The sequence below is a fragment of the Meles meles genome, chromosome 10, assembly GCF_922984935.1.
Source record: "Meles meles chromosome 10, mMelMel3.1 paternal haplotype, whole genome shotgun sequence".
NCBI classification, from domain to species: domain Eukaryota; kingdom Metazoa; phylum Chordata; class Mammalia; order Carnivora; family Mustelidae; genus Meles; species Meles meles.
In genome coordinates, this window is record NC_060075.1 from 60,907,555 (window position 1) to 60,925,256 (window position 17,702).

The 17,702-nt window shown below is 36.9% G+C and overlaps 1 protein-coding gene across 3 annotated transcripts in view; it reads left to right on the top strand.

Moving 5' to 3' along the window:
• DGKB (diacylglycerol kinase beta) overlaps positions 1–17,702 on the top strand; it is a 684,789-nt gene that overhangs the window by 210,636 nt on the left and 456,451 nt on the right. For all 3 annotated transcript variants that reach the window (XM_046021573.1, XM_046021575.1, XM_046021574.1), the window contains one exon: positions 10,290–10,388. In XM_046021573.1, the coding sequence (XP_045877529.1) occupies positions 10,290–10,388 (99 nt within the window). The remainder of the gene's footprint in view (positions 1–10,289; positions 10,389–17,702) is intronic.

The window sequence follows — 17,702 nt, forward strand, 5'->3', positions numbered from 1 at the left end:
TAATGAGAGAAACGAACTGTGACTTGCATTTCAAAAATACGATTATATACTCTTTTTAAATGAACACATTTTCTTCAATCATTTTCAGCTATTACTCAGTTAAATTACATTTACATTTGAAATTTCCTCAATTATGGAAGAGTTTTATTTTTTTGAAGTGTTTTGTTATTATAATAAAATGTCTAACAATGATTTAAATTACACATATGGATTACTTAAACATGTTGAGTCCTCAGTTTTAAGAAGACCACAACTATATGATTTTTTTTAGAAAATTTATACACATGATATTAGGTTTTTTGTTTTGTTTTTTGCTGAGTATCTATAAAAATATGTAGTTTTTGCTTCAGTATTGTAGAAGCCTGTTTCCCTAATTTCCCCATATAGTGCTTCTTTCCTTAGTTCTGTCTTTACTTTAACATAAGCTGAATTTAGTGAATATCGGAATTTATTTCTCCCTTGTACTTCAAGTTTTTTCCCCATTCTTCATAAATTTCAAATGTAATATCTTAAGTTTATTATTTTGCTTTTCTTTTTTTATTTCTTAAAAAATTAATGTGTTTTAAATATGTACACATTTTGAATACTCTAAAAATATGCATGAGGCTTGTGAGCTTCCAATACAAAGGCTTGTGAGTTTCTAGAATTTTCTTTATTTGACTGATCTCTTTCTTTGTTTTTGTTTTTTTTTAATATCCATGAGGTATATCTTCTGTCTTTTCCATTCTATAGAAATGACTCTCCTTGAAGTTATCACTGCTAGTAGTCTGTTACTGACATTCAAGGAATCTTGAAATTCTTTTCTTGTTTTATATTCCATTTTGTTTTCCTAGTTTTCTTTAGTATGTTTTAATGTCCCTTTTACCTGTGATTCCATAAATCTACATTGCTACCTCGACTACTTACCAGTTGTGCATTTTTTTAAAAAAGATTTTGTTTATTTATTTGACAGACAGAGATCACAAGTAGGCAGAGAGAGAGAAGGGAAAGCAGGCTCCCTGCTGAGCGGAGAGCCTGATGTGGGCCTTGATCCCGGGACCCTGGGATCATGACCTGAGCCAAAGGCAGAGGCTTAACCCACTGAGCTACCCAGGTACCCCCAGCTGTACATTTATATTTGATATTAATCTTGGCCTCAACCCTGTAAGAAATTGGGCCTTCCTGGGGCAACTGAGTGCCTCAGTCGGTTAAGCATCCAGCTCTTGGTTTTGGTTTAGGTCATGATGTCAGCCTCATGGGATCAAGCCCCACGTTGGGCTCCTCACTAAGCAGGAAGTCTGCTTTTCCCGTTCGTTCTACCCACCCCACCCCCCAGTCTTTCTTAAGTAAATAAATAAATAAAGTCTTTTTAAAAGGAAAGAAATTTGTCCTCCTTTTTGTAGGAAATAGGTTGTTGCCTCTGAATAAATTATACTTTTAAAAATCTCAGGATTTTGGGGCGCCTGGGTGGCTCAGTGGGTTAAAGCCTCTGCCTTTCGCTCAGGTCATGATCCCAGCGTCCTGGGATCGAGCCCCGCGTCGAGCTCTCTGCTTGGCAGGGAGCCTGCTTCCTCCTCTCTTTCTCTCTGCCTGCCTCTCCCTACTTGTGATCTCTATCTGTCAAATAAATAAATAAAATCTTTAAAAAAAAAAAAAATCTCAGGATTTTATGCCCAAATCAATTCAGAAAATGTGCCCCTGACATCTTATTCTTAAGATCAATGTGTAAATGAAGATGATTCTGTCACTATAGCAGAGCACAATATAAACCATAAATGTCTCTAAATCCTTTGGTTCTGTTTAGGAAACAAGGGAGCACTGAGGGGTTTAAGGAAGAGTTTAAAAAAAAAATGGCTGCCAACTTACTAAGCTCTGCAGAGCCTTCTGGTGGGCCTCAGCCTTATTTTTTGCAAACCATGATCTCTAGAGGTCCTATGGGTATTGGGTTCATGAAACAAGACTTGCATAATTTTTTCTTAAAGTTCTCATGTATCCGGAGGAATATGTAACCCTCTCCAAAGTAAGTTCATTCTCTATGCACTTTCGGATTTTTTTTTTTTTAAGATTTTATTTATGTATTTGACAGAGAGAGATCCAAGTAGGCAGAGAGTCAGGCAGAGAGAGAGAGAGAGAGAGGAGGAAGCAGGCTCTCTGTGGAGCAGAGAGCCTGATTCGGGACTTGATCCCAGGACCCTGAGATCATGACCTGAGCCGAAGGTAGAGGCTTAACCACTGAGCCACCCAGGCGCCCCTCACTTTTGAATTTTTAACTGTAAGCACTTTTAAGGACATATTTATTAATTTAATGATTTCATATGTAGTTAAACAAAATATATTTACCTCAGAATATTTATATATTTGGTGTAATGTATACTTTCTTCTTGAACCATTATATGATGATTTTAGTATAAGATTGATCTGTTCTCAACCCCAGTGTTTTCCTACTATTACTGATTGCCTTTAAACTACATATACTTTTTTATGTCCACATGCTTCCCAGAAAGTACTATAATTTAGAAAATACCTAGCAGAAGTTGTGAAAGAGATCGGCTCTGGCATCACAATGCTAAGCTTTAGGAAGACCTATCTGAATGGAGTCTTTAGGAAACAGATTGCAAAGAGAAACAAAGAGAATGAAACTTGGCTTCATTTCATGAGTTTCTCCAAGGCTATTGCTTTCTTTTATGTATTATTTTTGGAAATGAGTGGAGTCTTCTAAGTTAGACTGACCAGATTCTTAACAAGTTCGCTGTCCAACAATTAAGATAGTAGTTATATAATCTTGGACCAGGTATGTAAGAAGCTTGGGGCAGTTTCCTAATTTGTAAAATGGAGTTAACAATACCTATCATACAGGATTGTTGTAAGAATTAAATGTGTTTAAAAAAAATCTGTGTAAGTGTGTTTAGAGCAAGACCTCACACATAAGAAGTACTCAGTAATTGACAATTATTATCATAGTGAAAACTGAGTAAAATACCCTAGGGGCACAAAATCCCAACTCCTGGCTCACAGAGGGCACTCCAAGAATATTACTCATGCCCTTTCTCTTTCACCTCTGGAAGGATCTAGTTGCGCAGTCTGAGTCAGAATAGAATAGCATCTTCACATTCTAAAATCATCCAGAACCATGTGGTCCTGAATCTCACTAAACCCTAGACTAAGCTGATTTATTTATATTCATAAAAAGCAAGTATTCCAGCTCTCTATTTTCTATCAGACATGGTATCATCATGCTTGCAGTCATTGGAAATAAAGTTAGAAGTCAATTTCTTTTATTCTTGTCTTTCACCTTTCTCTCATATATCAACCTATCACTGAGCCTTGACATTTTCTCCTTAAAATATCGCTCTCAGATTTGAGTTTTTGTAGCCATCATTCACAGCCCAAGTGCAAACTCTTAGCACCTCTTAACTAGATTAGAGTCAGACTCTCTTGGCTTAGCTCCCTAACAGAAGGTACTTTTCCTATAATGCAGGCTGCAAACCACCTCCAGAATCATCTTCTGAAAATACTAGTTTGTTATCATATGCCACCTTCAGCACCCTATAATAGTTCTGTGATAATAAATGCAGCCCTCACTTCCTCCTACCCGACCTGGTTTTCAGTTCCTCAAATATCAGACCCGAGCCTAAGCACATGACGTATATGTTATTCCTTTCTACACACAGCCCCTGCTGTAGCTCTGGAGAACTGTGGGCAGTCCCTTGGGAAGGCCACGCTTCCCGCTTGCCTGTTACTTTGCTGACTCTATTCCCTTGAGTGTATCCACCTTCAATTCTAACTACACCTGCAAAACCAAAATAAGGTCCATATCTGCCTTGAAATTGCCCTTGACACTAATCGTTCTCTTTTGTGGAATACTTTCTGTACAGTTACTCCATACCAGAAGAAAAGACTAAATGTTTCCAGAGGTTTCACGTCTGCATATTAATGTTGTGCACACTTTTAGATTACAATGTGATCAAGCTCCTGGTCAAAAATATACATTTTTTTTAATCACTGAAAATGCTTGACAGAGAAGGGAGCTTAGGGGAGGTCCTTGGTAAGTTCACTTTAATGATGAATGTACTCATCTTCTTAATGTTCGATATGGAATTTTTTTTTTAAAGATTTTATTTATTTGACAGAGAGAGAGATCACAAGTAGGCGGAGAGGCAGGCAGAGAGAGGGAGAAGCAGGCTCCCCGCTGAGCAGAGAGCCCGATGTGGGGCTTGATCCCAGGACCCTGAGATCATGACCTGAGCCGAAGGCAGAGGCTTAACACACTGAGCCACCCATGTGCCCCTAGATATGGAATTTTAAATACACATCTTTAAATTCTGTTTTTTTTGGAAGGTCATCCTATAATACCTCAGTCTGCATCAGGTATACAAGTAGGTTTACACAAATACTAAAGATAAGAACTCATTTTAACACCCACTTTTTAGTCAGCAATTGGTGGCTTCTTGAAATGATACTGATTTGCCATCTTGAAGATATAAAATTAAGGTCTTAAGAAACTGAGTTTTATCTCCTGTTGCAAATCTAACCACTTAAAAAATAAACACAGAAAACTCCTAAGAAGACTGTGAACTATCTTCTAGCATTTATGCAACCATTTTCTTGTGTTTTATAATTCAGTCAGCCAGGCTAAATATCTTCATTGGTTCTCTCTTCCTTCACTTGCTTACATTCTCTGTTCTAAGATCCCACTGTGAATCTGAGTTCAGTTCTGCTGAGAGTGTATTTCCTTGACAGTCTTTTAAAAACAAGTTGTAATTTGCTCCTGGTTGTAGTAAAATGTCCCCAGGGAGGTGGGACTCAGCGAGATAGGAGGGTGATACATTTCATTTGAACTTGACAAAAGAAAGCCTACATGGCTATGATTTATTTACTTTCGGTATCATGTGGGGCTACTCCTTTATTAAAATATTAGGCTACGAGTAGTAGTGGTTCCAGTGCCTTTCCAATGAGAAGATTTATGCTTTAGCAAATATCTGCATTAAAGCAGGATCCTGAATTTGCAAAATGTTAGAAACAAAAGAATGTATAAACCAACAATGTTCCTTTAAATCAGGGCACTTAGTTTTTCTTTAGAAGAATGACGTCTGTGTCTTATTTTCCTACAAATACATATGGAAATTTATTTTCTATTTTTCCCCCCTTGACTTGTTAGATTCTAGTGCTTTCTTCTCAATATAGTACCCCAACTCTTTCCACAACTCCACCCTGTAAATACACACACGTGCATATACACACATTCAAACGCATACATACTTTCACATATATTCTTTTTCTTCCTAACTTGAGACAGATTTTCCCAATAAACACAGATCTGGCTGTAAATTAGGTGCCATTGGAAATTGTCATAAACTCTGAAATTATTTCCAAGTGTTTCATTCATTTCCAGGAAAAGCTGGCATTTTATGAATTTCCTAGATATAGGACTGATTCAGTTAATACAGAAGAGAATTTCTGGGGGCACCTGGGTGGCTCAGTGGGTTAAGCCTCTGCCTTCGCCTCAGCTCATAATCCCAGGGTTCTGGGATCGAGCCCAGCATCCGGCTCTCTGCTCCACAGGGAGCCTGCTCCCTGCCCCCCGCCACCTGCCTCTCTGCCTGCTTGTGATCTCTGTCAAATAAATAAATAAAATCTTAAAAAAAAAAATTTCTGTACATATAAAAATAAAATGACTTAAGGATTTCTGTGCCTTACTCTTAAAAAAATGCAAAGACACCCAGGAACCAAAATAAAAACACTTAAAAGAAGGCAACAATTTCTTTTTGTTTTGCTAATTTAATTTTATTTTTTAAGTGTTCCAAGATTCATTGTTTATGCATCACACCCCGTGCTCCATGCAATCCATGCCTTCCTTAATACCCACCACCAGGCTCACCCATCCCCACAAGCCCCTCCCCTCCAAAACCCTCTGTTTGTTTATCAGAGTCCACAGTCTCTCATGGTTCATCTTCCTCTCCAATTTTCCCCAGTTCACTTTTCCTCTCCTTCTCCTAATGTCCTCCATGTTATTGAAGGTAACAATTTCTTATCTCTGGGGCTCCACTGGCCATTTTATTGAAGAGGCAGAATTCATCTGTGCTCTAGTTTATTTATATTCTTGATAAGGATTTTTGTATTTTCACTTCTGCTGATTTGGGATCTGGGTTATCTTTAAGACAATTTTCAATCTTCAGCATCTTACTGACACTGAAAAGGACTCAGCTGTGTCTTTTTCTTATACGCTTGTCTGTAAAATGTCATGGTGACAAGTTTAAGCAAATTGTTTTTATTGCTGATTATGTTCACCTTTTTCCTTTTTTAAATTATATTGAAAAATAACATACATGCAGAAGAATATAAATATCCGAAGGGTAGAACTGAATGAATTTTGCATAAATGAACAACTCACGAAATAAGAATCTGATCAAGAGGGGCGCCTGGGTGGCTCAGTGGTTGGGCCTCTGCCTTCGGCTCAGGTCGTGATCTTGGGATCCTAAAATTGAGCCCCGGGTCAGGCTCTCTGCTTGGCGAGGAGCCTGCTTCCCCCTCTCTCTCTGCCTATTTGTGATCTCTCTCTGTCAAATAAAGAAATAAAAAATCTTAAAAAAAAAAAAAAGAATCTGATCAAGAAATAAAGCATTGCCAGTAACCTAAGATTTTGGATTGGGAGAGGGAAGGAGCTTTTAAAATCTGTCATATGGGGGCGCCTGGGTGGCTCAGTTGGTTAAGCGACTGCCTTCAGCTCAGGTCACCATTCTGGAGTCCCAGAATTGAGTCCTGCATTGGGCTTCCTGCTCTATAGGGAGTCGGCTTCTCCCTCTGACCCTCTTTCCTCTCACGCTCTCTCTCTCACTCTCTCTCTCAAGTAAATAAATAAAATCTTTTAAAAAAATTAAAATCTATTATATGGCTTGTATTTTTTGATATTTGCCTTTTTTTAATGGACTTTTTATTTTTAGAGCAGTTTAGGGTTCACAGCAAAAAATGATCCTCACTTTTTTTTTAAAGGGTTTCTTTCTTTCTTTCTTTCTTTCTTTCTTTCTTTCTTTCTTTCTCTCTTCCTTTATCTGAGAGCGAGGGAGAGAGAGTGCATGAGCAGGGGAGGTGGGTGGGAGGAAGAGGGAGAGAGAATCTCCAGCAGTCTCTATTCTGAACAGGGAGCCTGAAGCAGGCTCCAAGCTAGGGGTGGGGGTCTCCAAGCTGGGGTTTCCAACCAGGGCCCTGCCTCATCCCATGACCCTGAGATTATGACCTGAGCAAAAACCAAAAGTGGGTCCCTTAACTGACTGGACTACCTAGGCTCCCCAAATGATGTTCATTCTTAATCTTCATAAATAGTACTGAGAACTATAAGTTACTTTTTTTGGCTTTCACATTTTGTACTTTGTCTTCAAGTGTGTCTCTCAGCAATATGGTGAATAAACTAGAACTGCTATACAAATTTGTCTTCTAGCTTTTGAAATGATGAGAATGATCAGCAGTTCCCATATGGTGTCCTCCGTTTTGACACTTTGGGTTTCATGCAATGTCATGGTGGTGTTGATGGCCACCCAAGTACATTGAGCAGCTCTCAGTTCCCAGTCTTTTAAAAAAAAAAAAAAAAAAAAAAAAAGTAAGGTATCAGTGCACATTACTAGTTAATACAGACTTTTGGGGCAGGAGATTTTTTTTTTTTGCACTGCATGTTCTTGTTTTACTGATGATCATATGACTACCGACTTTCTTCTAGAAACTGCCTGGACAAAGCTCAGGGATATAGACAACAAGACAGGAAAACTAAAAAGGTGCATGATAGTTTTATTTGACGCTTATATTCTGAAATCCCCATACCGAAATATGAAGAGTTGCCCCCATATACATACACTGTTCAGCTAAAGTGTGATTCTATTAAAGTCATTAGTTTTTGTTTTTTTTTTTTTCTTTTTGGCTGGAAAATGGTCTTTTAAAAAAAGGAAAAAGAGAGAAAACTGTCATTAAGTTCATTTTATGTTTGCCATCTCTTCTTACATCTGGTAGGCCTCAAATAAATATACAGAAAGGATAGTTATCCTTTGCCATATTAGTTGCAGATTGTTGCAAACACATGGAATGGAGGCATGGAGGAGACTGAGGCCCTCAGATAGCATATCCGTGGTCGGTGCGGGCACTCAGAGGGCCCCCGCCCTCTGTCCTTCAGAGTCACATGTGAGGCTGTACAAACTCCAGGGAAGAGGAAAAAATTCAGACCTTTCTCATTCCATACACCAGGGATTTTTATTGCAGATCTTGTCTCTGCAAATTAGAGGCTTCTTAGATTCTGCATTCTCAGATTTAAAGAGGTCATACAGGATCAAAAAAAGCCTTTTTTGCTGTGACACCCTGGTATAGAAGAGCCTTACGACTCATCGTTTGTCTCTGGTTTTGGTTCATTTTTTTATAGTGATTGAGATGTAAGCTTCCCAGGACTGCCATCACAAAATGCCACAATGAGTAGCTTTAAACAGAGCTTTATTCTCTTTTAGTACTGGAGGCCAGGAATTCGAAATCAAGGTCAGCAGGGTCATAGTCCATCTGAGGGGTGTCTGGGAGAATGCTTCCTTGTGGCTTCTTAGGCTGCTGGGAGCCTGCCCTCCTTGCTCTTCCTTGGCTTGTGGTTGCATCACCAGATCTTTTCCTCTGTTGCCACATGGCCTCTTCCCTCCATCTCTGTCCCTGTAGGTCCAGATTTTTCTCTTCTTATGAGGACACCAGTCATTGGACCTGGGCTCCTCTTTAGCCTGTAAAATTTCAGCTGAACCTGAATACATCTACAGAGATCTTATTTCCAAATAAATTCACATTCACAGGTACCAAGAGTGAGGACCTCAACATACCTTTTGAGGAATCCATTGTCCATTATGTCCAAATCTCAAATTCCAGAGCCATGATTTATTCTAAGGAAATTGATTAAGTCCAATAAATTAATAATACATTTCACCACCAAATTTTCATTTGCCAGATCAAAACATCCATTTTTTTAGTTCTTTTGTACATGTGGTGTGAACCTCTGTCTTTAACATCTCTTGCCTCTTGACGTAGATCAGCAGCGCTTGGTAAGAAGACTAAACCATTGTCTTAGAAGGAGTTTACATGTCACTGAGAAGAAGCTGCTAACTACGGATGTATATGGAGAGGTTCTTTCATTTCATGTAATGGGGCCTAATGTGTAGGAATCATTGCCCAAGTAGCCTTAACTCAGGGCAAGGAGTTAGTATGACAGATGTTTTAGATTGAAGGGCAACAGAATACCGCTTCAGTGGAGTTCTATCACCAACAGTAAATCAACACTCTTTGGGGGTTTATGTTTGATTGCTAATTAACTGCTTACTAAGGTAAGCTTGTTTTGAAAATTAATGTAGCCATGACTTAAATGGAGTGACTTTGGTTCAAAACTGAAAAATGATGTCGCTCTGTTTTTGTTTTGAACAAAACACGTTACTTTATTAACATGTATAATTGTTCTAAAGTAGTAATATTTTATAATAAATTTTATGTTTTAATAATTTTATATTAAATTAATATGGAGTGAGAGCGAGAAATCCCTAGATGCCTTTAGCAAATTTGTATGATTCCCATAAAAACTACCACCTCAATTTTAAAAATCACTATTTAATGCACTATGTTATAACACCTTAATTTAAACTTGTGACCAAGGTGGATAAAAACACCAGTTTAGGTTCATACATGTTAAAAAGTAAAAAAACACGTTATGTGATTATACCCTAACTTAATGTAGAGCTGATAAATACAATATAAAGATAAATTTTTATAATCATAATCATCTTCTTATATTTATATCCTGCTCCTACTGAGATGAATCTCTGGTTACATTTACATATTGAATTACAAAGTTAAAACTAATGATGGGATCAATTATGCCCCATACTGAGCTGTGCACTTTGGAATGACTTTGAGAAAACAGGAGGGTCAAAAAAAAAAAAAAAAAAAAAAAAAGCATCCACGGCGCACAGTGGTTTCAGAATTATGCTAACAGAAAAGCAAAGGAAGAGACAATAATTTGCATTTGTCAAGGAAATCAGGCATTTATTGGTATAAAACCTAAAGTATTTTGAATATGAACATTTCTCAGAATTCGAAAATATATAGGCTGGGTCACAGAAGTTGATGAATGGAGGATTTAAGGTAGATATATAAGGGCAAACATAACCTCATTCCCTTTTTGATCCTCTTAATTGTTCTTGGAATCCTTTTGATGTATTTTTAATGCATTTGCTGTATCTCAGTTGAAATATCTGCTCCATATTTGCTGTTGTCATGCCAAATGATAGTGTCTTCTTTCTCCTTCCTAGCTGCATAATAAATGTGCTTCTCATCTCAAACCTGAATGTGACTGCGGACCTTTGAAGGACCATATTTTACCACCCACAACAATCTGTCCAGTAGTCCTGGTGAGTTTTTCCTTCTCATCATTCTGCTCTAACTTGGGGTTTCTGTGAAGAACTGGTATGCTATACCATTAAATGCTTCCAGGGCTGCTTTTTTTCCATTGATCAAGGCAGTGCTCTATAGATCAAAAATACCCCATTACTGCCAAGTAGACACCTTTGCCCACTATATTTCCTTTTTTCTTCGTGGCACAGTAAACGTTTTCGTAAGGTGTGCTCTAACTGAAGCTGACTCAGGCTTCATCACTTAGTCATGCTGTACTTACCAGAAATTGTATAGGCGGAACACTTCTACATCTTACATGTTTTATAGATCTAGCTTCCCAGAATAATGAAGTTATTCTTATGGGCAATTTTGCTGGAGATGCACATTATATATCTGCAATGTTGAGTCCTCTTATCTAGGTCAGAGGCTACCTAGAATGGGGACACATATGCTGAAGAAAGTTATGCACTGTCATTAGGTGTATTTTATTTTTTATTGGTGAACAATTAATTTAACCACTTGCAAAAGACTTAATTAAATAAATATGTAGGTGGGAAATGCATAACTGAGGCAACCCAGAGAAGAGTCAAACCTCAATAGAAAGAGAAGTAGGTGGTCAAAGATAATATTCACATTATATTTCAAAATCCAAATTGTTTCTAAAGTGAAACGCTTATTTTACAAAACAAACTATTTTATATCCATAATGCAGTTCGCATTTTTAAAAATGACATGGAAATTAAGTGGCTGGAACTTTAGCTTGATATAATAAAAATACAACAACTAAGAAATGTTAGACAAATACTTTTCTAAAGGTCAACCTAGAAATTAATCAAATTACTCAATTTGCACCCACTTATGATTCATTTTGTAATTATCTGTAAAATACTGGTTGTATTTTAAATGTCTTTATTTAAAAATTATTTAAAACTCTTCATTTTCTCAAGCTACAAATGTAGAGCAAAAGAAAATACCCCCACATTGCTGAGGATAGCAATAACTAATTCTCAGTTTCCTTTCTTCATATGAGATTCATTAGACATCCTGTAGTAAATAAGATTAATTAAAAATAATGAATGCCACATAAAAATACATTTTAGATGAATTTGGGTGTTATTTTATTTTTTCATAGCATTGTCTTAAAGAGAAAGGACTTGTACCATTTTTAGATATTTATATTCTTTTTAAAGTTATAGTAATTTTACTACTTTTGATGCAGCCTTGATCTCAGATTTTAACCCTAGAAAGAAATTCATCATGTCATCGTAACATCTAGCTGCCTATGTAAAACCCTACTCAGTTCATTGAACCAGGAGACTACTTCCTTCGTCCACTTATGTCAACCTCTGGTCACATAAAGTCAAGCATAAGCTGCTTTCTTTTTATTACTCTATCTTTTCTTTCTTTGAGAGAATCAAAGGTAAAGAACATGCGTTACGTGGATATTCTTGTATTCTAACAATCTTAACAGAACCCTCACATTGGTTTTTTTTTTTTAGATCCTATTGATTCTGAAGATTTATTTGCAATCATTAAATCTTCCTACAGTTTTAATCATGACTTGCATCTCAACATTTGCTCTTTTATCATTTCCTTGGTACTACCTACTCTATAATATTTGGCACTGTTGATGACTTCGTCCTTCATGAATGCCTCCCTTTCACTGACTGCCATTATGCCACGCTCTCCTCGGATTTCTTCTGTTTCTCTGGATACCTGCCCTTTATCTTTCCTGGTTTTCATGACTTCATCCTGCTCCATGCTGGTGAATCCCTTTGCTCAACCCTCATATGTCAAAGCTTTTCACTCTTAACATTCTTCCCAGTGGGATCTTGTTTATTTAGTTGACTTCATTGTCATGTTAATTTATATTCAGTTCATCATCCATCTATAGGTTTGCATCCCAAACCTATAAGCCTGCAACTTGAAGTCCCCATGCTGTCTTAACATGCCCAATATATTATCATTATTGAATGTAATAATAGTAGCTCATATAGAGAGAGCACATATACCATACCAGCTGCTATGCTTAACATATTCATTCATTAATTTAGCAAGTATTTATTGAGTGTTTTGTTGATGCCAAATAGTATTATAGGTAGGGAGATAAAATGGTAAAAGCTAAAGTAAATCTTTGCTTTTGTAGAGTTTTCGTTCCAACAATAAACAATGAAATAAGAAAATTATTTCATACCTGGTTGTGCTTTAAATATGAAGGACAACGCTGAAGCAGGAAAAGAAGAGAAGAAATGTGGGGCTGTAGTTATTAAGGAGGTACACTTTAGAGTTCAATATGGGAATAGTTGAATGAAGAGTTGAAGAATGTGAGGGAGTCATCCACATGACTGTTGGGGGATGGAACTTCACAGAGGAGTCACCAAGGATGGACAAGTAAAGATTCAGAGGCAGGAGAAAATAGTCATATCTGAAGGGCATCAAGGAGATTAGTGGCTGGGCCTAAGTGAGAAGGAGGAGGAATAGTAGAGGGGAAGGTCAAAGATGTCATAAAATGTTCATGTCCTGTAGGGCACTTTAGGCCACTGTAAGATCTTTAGCTTTTATTCTGAATGAGGTTGGAAGCCAATAGAGGATTTTGATCAGAAAAGGGGATGATCTGACTTACAGTTTAAAAAGAACAATGTAACTGTTGAGGGGGCAGCAATGAACAAAAACATATGTGATACTTCTCTTTTCTCAGAGAATTAGGAACCTAGGATATTGCTGAGAGAAAGGATGGTATAAACTGTATGAGAATTTTGAGGATTGGGAAGAAGTTACACAACAGGCACTGAGGAAAGTGGGAGCTTAATGGATCAAGGGAATACCACTTGTTTGGCAGGGAATAATGAGCAGCCCCTTGTTGATCATCATCAATTTAGAATAAGATCAGTAAGCTTGGATAAGTATATTTCTCTAGTCACATTCAGTTGTATTTCTCCATTTTTATTCTAGTTCCAGGAGTAGAATAGGCATAGCCTAGCTTTACATTTTGCTAAATCTGATAAAAGGAGGGAGTAGCCAGGGAGTTGAGAGTATATGCAATAGAGGGAGTATAAAAATTGACCCTGGAATTTAAGCTGGGAGGTGAGGGAAGTAAGGACATGGAGAGGGAGATACAATAATGGGTGGTAGGAAGAATATGTTGTAGATTATTGTGGAATCCTAGATTGTTGAAATCAAGATTATCAGTGTTTCAGTGTCAGGTTGTGAGAATGAGTGGGGTAGCAAATTGAGATTATGAAAGGATTGTGGTCACTGGTAATGATAGGTATGAATTTGTTTAATCCTCACAGTGACACTGTACGATAAACATTATAACTATCTACATTCCTTTTATGAGTAAACTGAGAAACAGAGAGGTTAAGTAAATTTCCTATGTCACATGGCTATGAGCTAACAGGCCAGAATTGGAATCCAAGAATTATTATTCCATAACTCATTCACTGAACTTACCATTCTCACCCTTTTTCCAAATCCCAAACAGGCCCTCTCCCTCTCCTGCTTTCTTACCTTGGTGACTAGAACGTTCATATTCTAACTTTCCCAAGACAGAAACCTAAGAATTATGATTGATGACTCATCTTAAATATCAGATTAATCATTGGGAAGCTTGTTCTGATGTTTTTAATCCTTTTTCTTTCTTCAGCCCAACTGCAACTGCTTCACATGTCACCATCACAAATAGTGTTCAGGTCCTAATGGCATTCTTACTGAATTACCTCCATTCCACATATTCTTCCTTCTGTGGGAGCAGAATGAATCCACTTGCGAAAAATATCTACTATTTTCCTGCTTAAATATTTTAACATATTTAAAATAAGTAAATATCCAGTAATTCTCCATTTGAATTCCAATTTATCTAACATGGTAAGCAAGGCTCTAACTAGATCGACTCACCCAATCCCTCATGCCAATAGCACACTTGAATTCAAGGATAATTTGAACTACTGTAGTTCTCTTAAGTACACCCACTTTCTAAAGCTTTTGGAGTTTTGTATATGTTAATGAATCAGCCTGAATCACTTTACTTTAAAATTTCCCCTGCCTTGCTAAATAGAAATTAAAGGTTACTTTTTTAGCCTGGAATAAATACTCCTACCACTATTAGACCCATTAACTATTTAAATACTCATAAAGAAATTATACCGTTGTTCTGCCCACAAAATTGCTTAATCAGTTCTGACTGATGGGCTCTGAGACTTTTTAATTTGTAAACTCTCATTTGACATCCCAGGAATAATTCCACACCATACCACACACTGTAAATTTTTTTTAACTTTTGTTTAAAGAAAATCGTTAGTTTTCACAAGTAATACAATCTCGTTTTCCTTTTTACTTTTCAATAACAGTTTCCTTCTTAAAAATTATGAGTCCCATTTTCTCATGCTGATGTTCTTGAAGAAGAGCAGGTGAGGTTCAGAATCACTGTAAGATGGCCACGAATAGAAGAACTCTCTCTTTAATCTAGGAAATATAAAATGAAGAGCTTAAGACACTTACTTTTATTGAGGTTTTTCTTTCCTTTGCCTTGACTATATAGTCAGACATTGGCTATTGAATGAGTGACATACACTTAATATGGAGTTTAATTCCTTAATATGGAGGTTAACACCTAAATAACATACTACAAAGTCAAGGTCCACAGCAGCACTCTTTTGATATTTTAGGACATCTTTTTCGGTGTCATTTATCTTTTAAAAAATCCCACATCACATTTCCATCACATTTCTCAGCCTCCCAATTGCTCCACAACACTTGTTATTACCTTTAAGTTAATGAGTCAGTAGATGTGTGCTCACCTGTTATGGAGATTAGCAAGGTAAGCACCTTCTTTGCACTGATGGCATCCTCTTATTGGCATATACTACAAACGGCTTTCACACATAATTGGTCCTGATAGTGCCTATTGCCATAAAAATGGATCCAAACCAACTACTCTGAAATTAAAATTAAAATGTGACCAGTGCGTCTATACATTACATATAATCACTGCTTTCTAGGATTGCTTTTGGTTTCTGACATATTTTGAGAGTATTATCAAAAGACCATATTGCTTAAATTAATGTAGTTTAGAGATTTTTGTCAAGATACTTCTGTGTTTGAATACTTCCAATGCTTTCTTTGAAAAATCTTCCAGCAAAAATGATGACATTCATGGTCCATTTACTGCCATATAGGAGAAAGTTCAGAACTGTTTCCAAAGGCAGATTTCTTGAAGGCCTTCCCTCATCCTATCTCCAAACAAATGTAAAGTGATTCCAATGTATTCAGTGGGGATCCTTGATAAGTAACTTAATTTCCATAAAAGGCCATTAATCCTTCCCAATTGATTGTTTAAATGAATATTTCTCCTTTGAATGGAGTCCATTAAAAAATATGTTCTTGACTCTCCTTATAGATGGAACTTAGAAATTTCTGCTGTCCAATATCAAAGTGAAAATGAAACAAATTATAATAATTTCATGGAGAACGTGGCCTGATAAGCATGAAACCCACCTTTTAAGTTCTTTTATTTTCTAAATTTTACCCCCAACCAAAGACGGACTTGGTCCATCGGTTTTAGTCCCTTACTGAATTGCTTTAATTAAATTCACCATTATGTCATTTAGCTACATTGAAAGATATTTTAAAAGTGATTTGGAACTCCTTATTGTAACAAAAAAAAGCTGTTTTTAGAGATGCCTTCATTACCTAACAGAAATTCCTCAGTTCCCTTTATCATGGTTTGTTTTCTTTCAGTCCCTATCATCCTATTACTGTCATATTTTTATTATATAGTATTACATACTTATTATTTACACACACACACACACACACACACACACACACACACATGTTAGCCCCTCACCCCCAGAAAGGTTGAATACAATAGATCCAGGCATTGTGTTTAAATTAAAATTAAAAACAAAACAAAACAGAATATTCCAGATAAGCATTTAAGATAAAACACAATGCCTGAATCCATTACTGTCATGTTTTATCTTCTACCCTTAAAATGCAGAGGTAAATGCATAAGACATTTGATAATGATGTATGTATTTATGTTATTTACTTCTTTGTGATAACCCGTAACTTTATTACTAACCCATCCATAAATTTGTTTTCCTTTTATTGGCCTCAGTTAGAACTTCTAAAATTATTTCTAATAGTGCATAAATTTGTTGAATCACAGAAATCAATGAAATAGGCTAGGTAAAGTCCCTTTGATTCTTAGAGTACTTTCATAGAGGAAGCTATAAATTTGATCAACTTCTCTAGAACTGTAGTATAGTCTGTATGTTCATTCCAGGTTTTATACTATTTTTTTATGATCAGTCCATTTGGGTCTCTAGGAGTGTACATGTTTTTATAATGATTCTTCAGTTTGAGGGAGGCTTTTATTACATTGATTCTTTCACTATCAACAAAAGAAAACTTGAGGGGCGCCTGGGTGGCTCAGTGGGTTAAAGCCTCTGTCTTCAGATCAGGTCGTGATCCCAGGGTCCTGGGGCTCTCTGCTCAGCAGGGAGCCTGCCTCCCCCCCCTCCCCCCCATCTGTTGCTCTGCCTACTTGTGGTCTCTCTCTGTCAAATAAATAAATAAAATCTTTAAAAAAAGAAAAAAAGAAAACTTGAGATGTCTCATGAAGAAGTGGCATTTTAAACTTTATGTTTGAACAGTGAAATGAAGCAGATCATCGTAAAAATCCTTTTTATTATATTTAGCTCCATGATTTAATTTACTTTTCTCCATGCTAGAGTAATTCTTGTACATCATTATTTAAAAATAAGATTCCTTTTTTCTAAATAAGGGGTGGATTATTTTGTCATTTTCTGTATCAGTATATACTAGTAAAGCTAAGAAGTTAAATATAGGGATGATATAATATTGATTATTTTAAACTAGAGTTGTTTTTTTTTTTAAGATTTTATTTATTTATTTGACAGACAGAGATCACAAGTTGGCAGAGAGGCAGAAGCAGGAAGAAGCAGGCTCCCTGCTGAGCAGAGAGCAGAGAGCCTGATATGGGGCTCAATGATGCAGGGCTTGATCCCAGGACTCTGGGATCATGACCTGAGCCAAAGGTAGAGTCTTTAACCCACTGAGCCACCCAGGCGGCTCTAGAGGTTATTTTTTTAAGGGTTTCATTACTTACTAGAGAGAGAGAAAGAGCATGTGCAGGTGCACATGCAAGCAGGGGGAGGTTCAGAGAGGGAGGGAGAGAAAGAGGGAAAGAATCCCAAGCAGATTGTACACAAAGTACAGAGCCTGAAGCAAGGCTCAATCTCCCAACCCTGAGATCGTGACCTGAGCTGAAACTAAGAGTCAGATGCTTAACCGACTGAGCCACG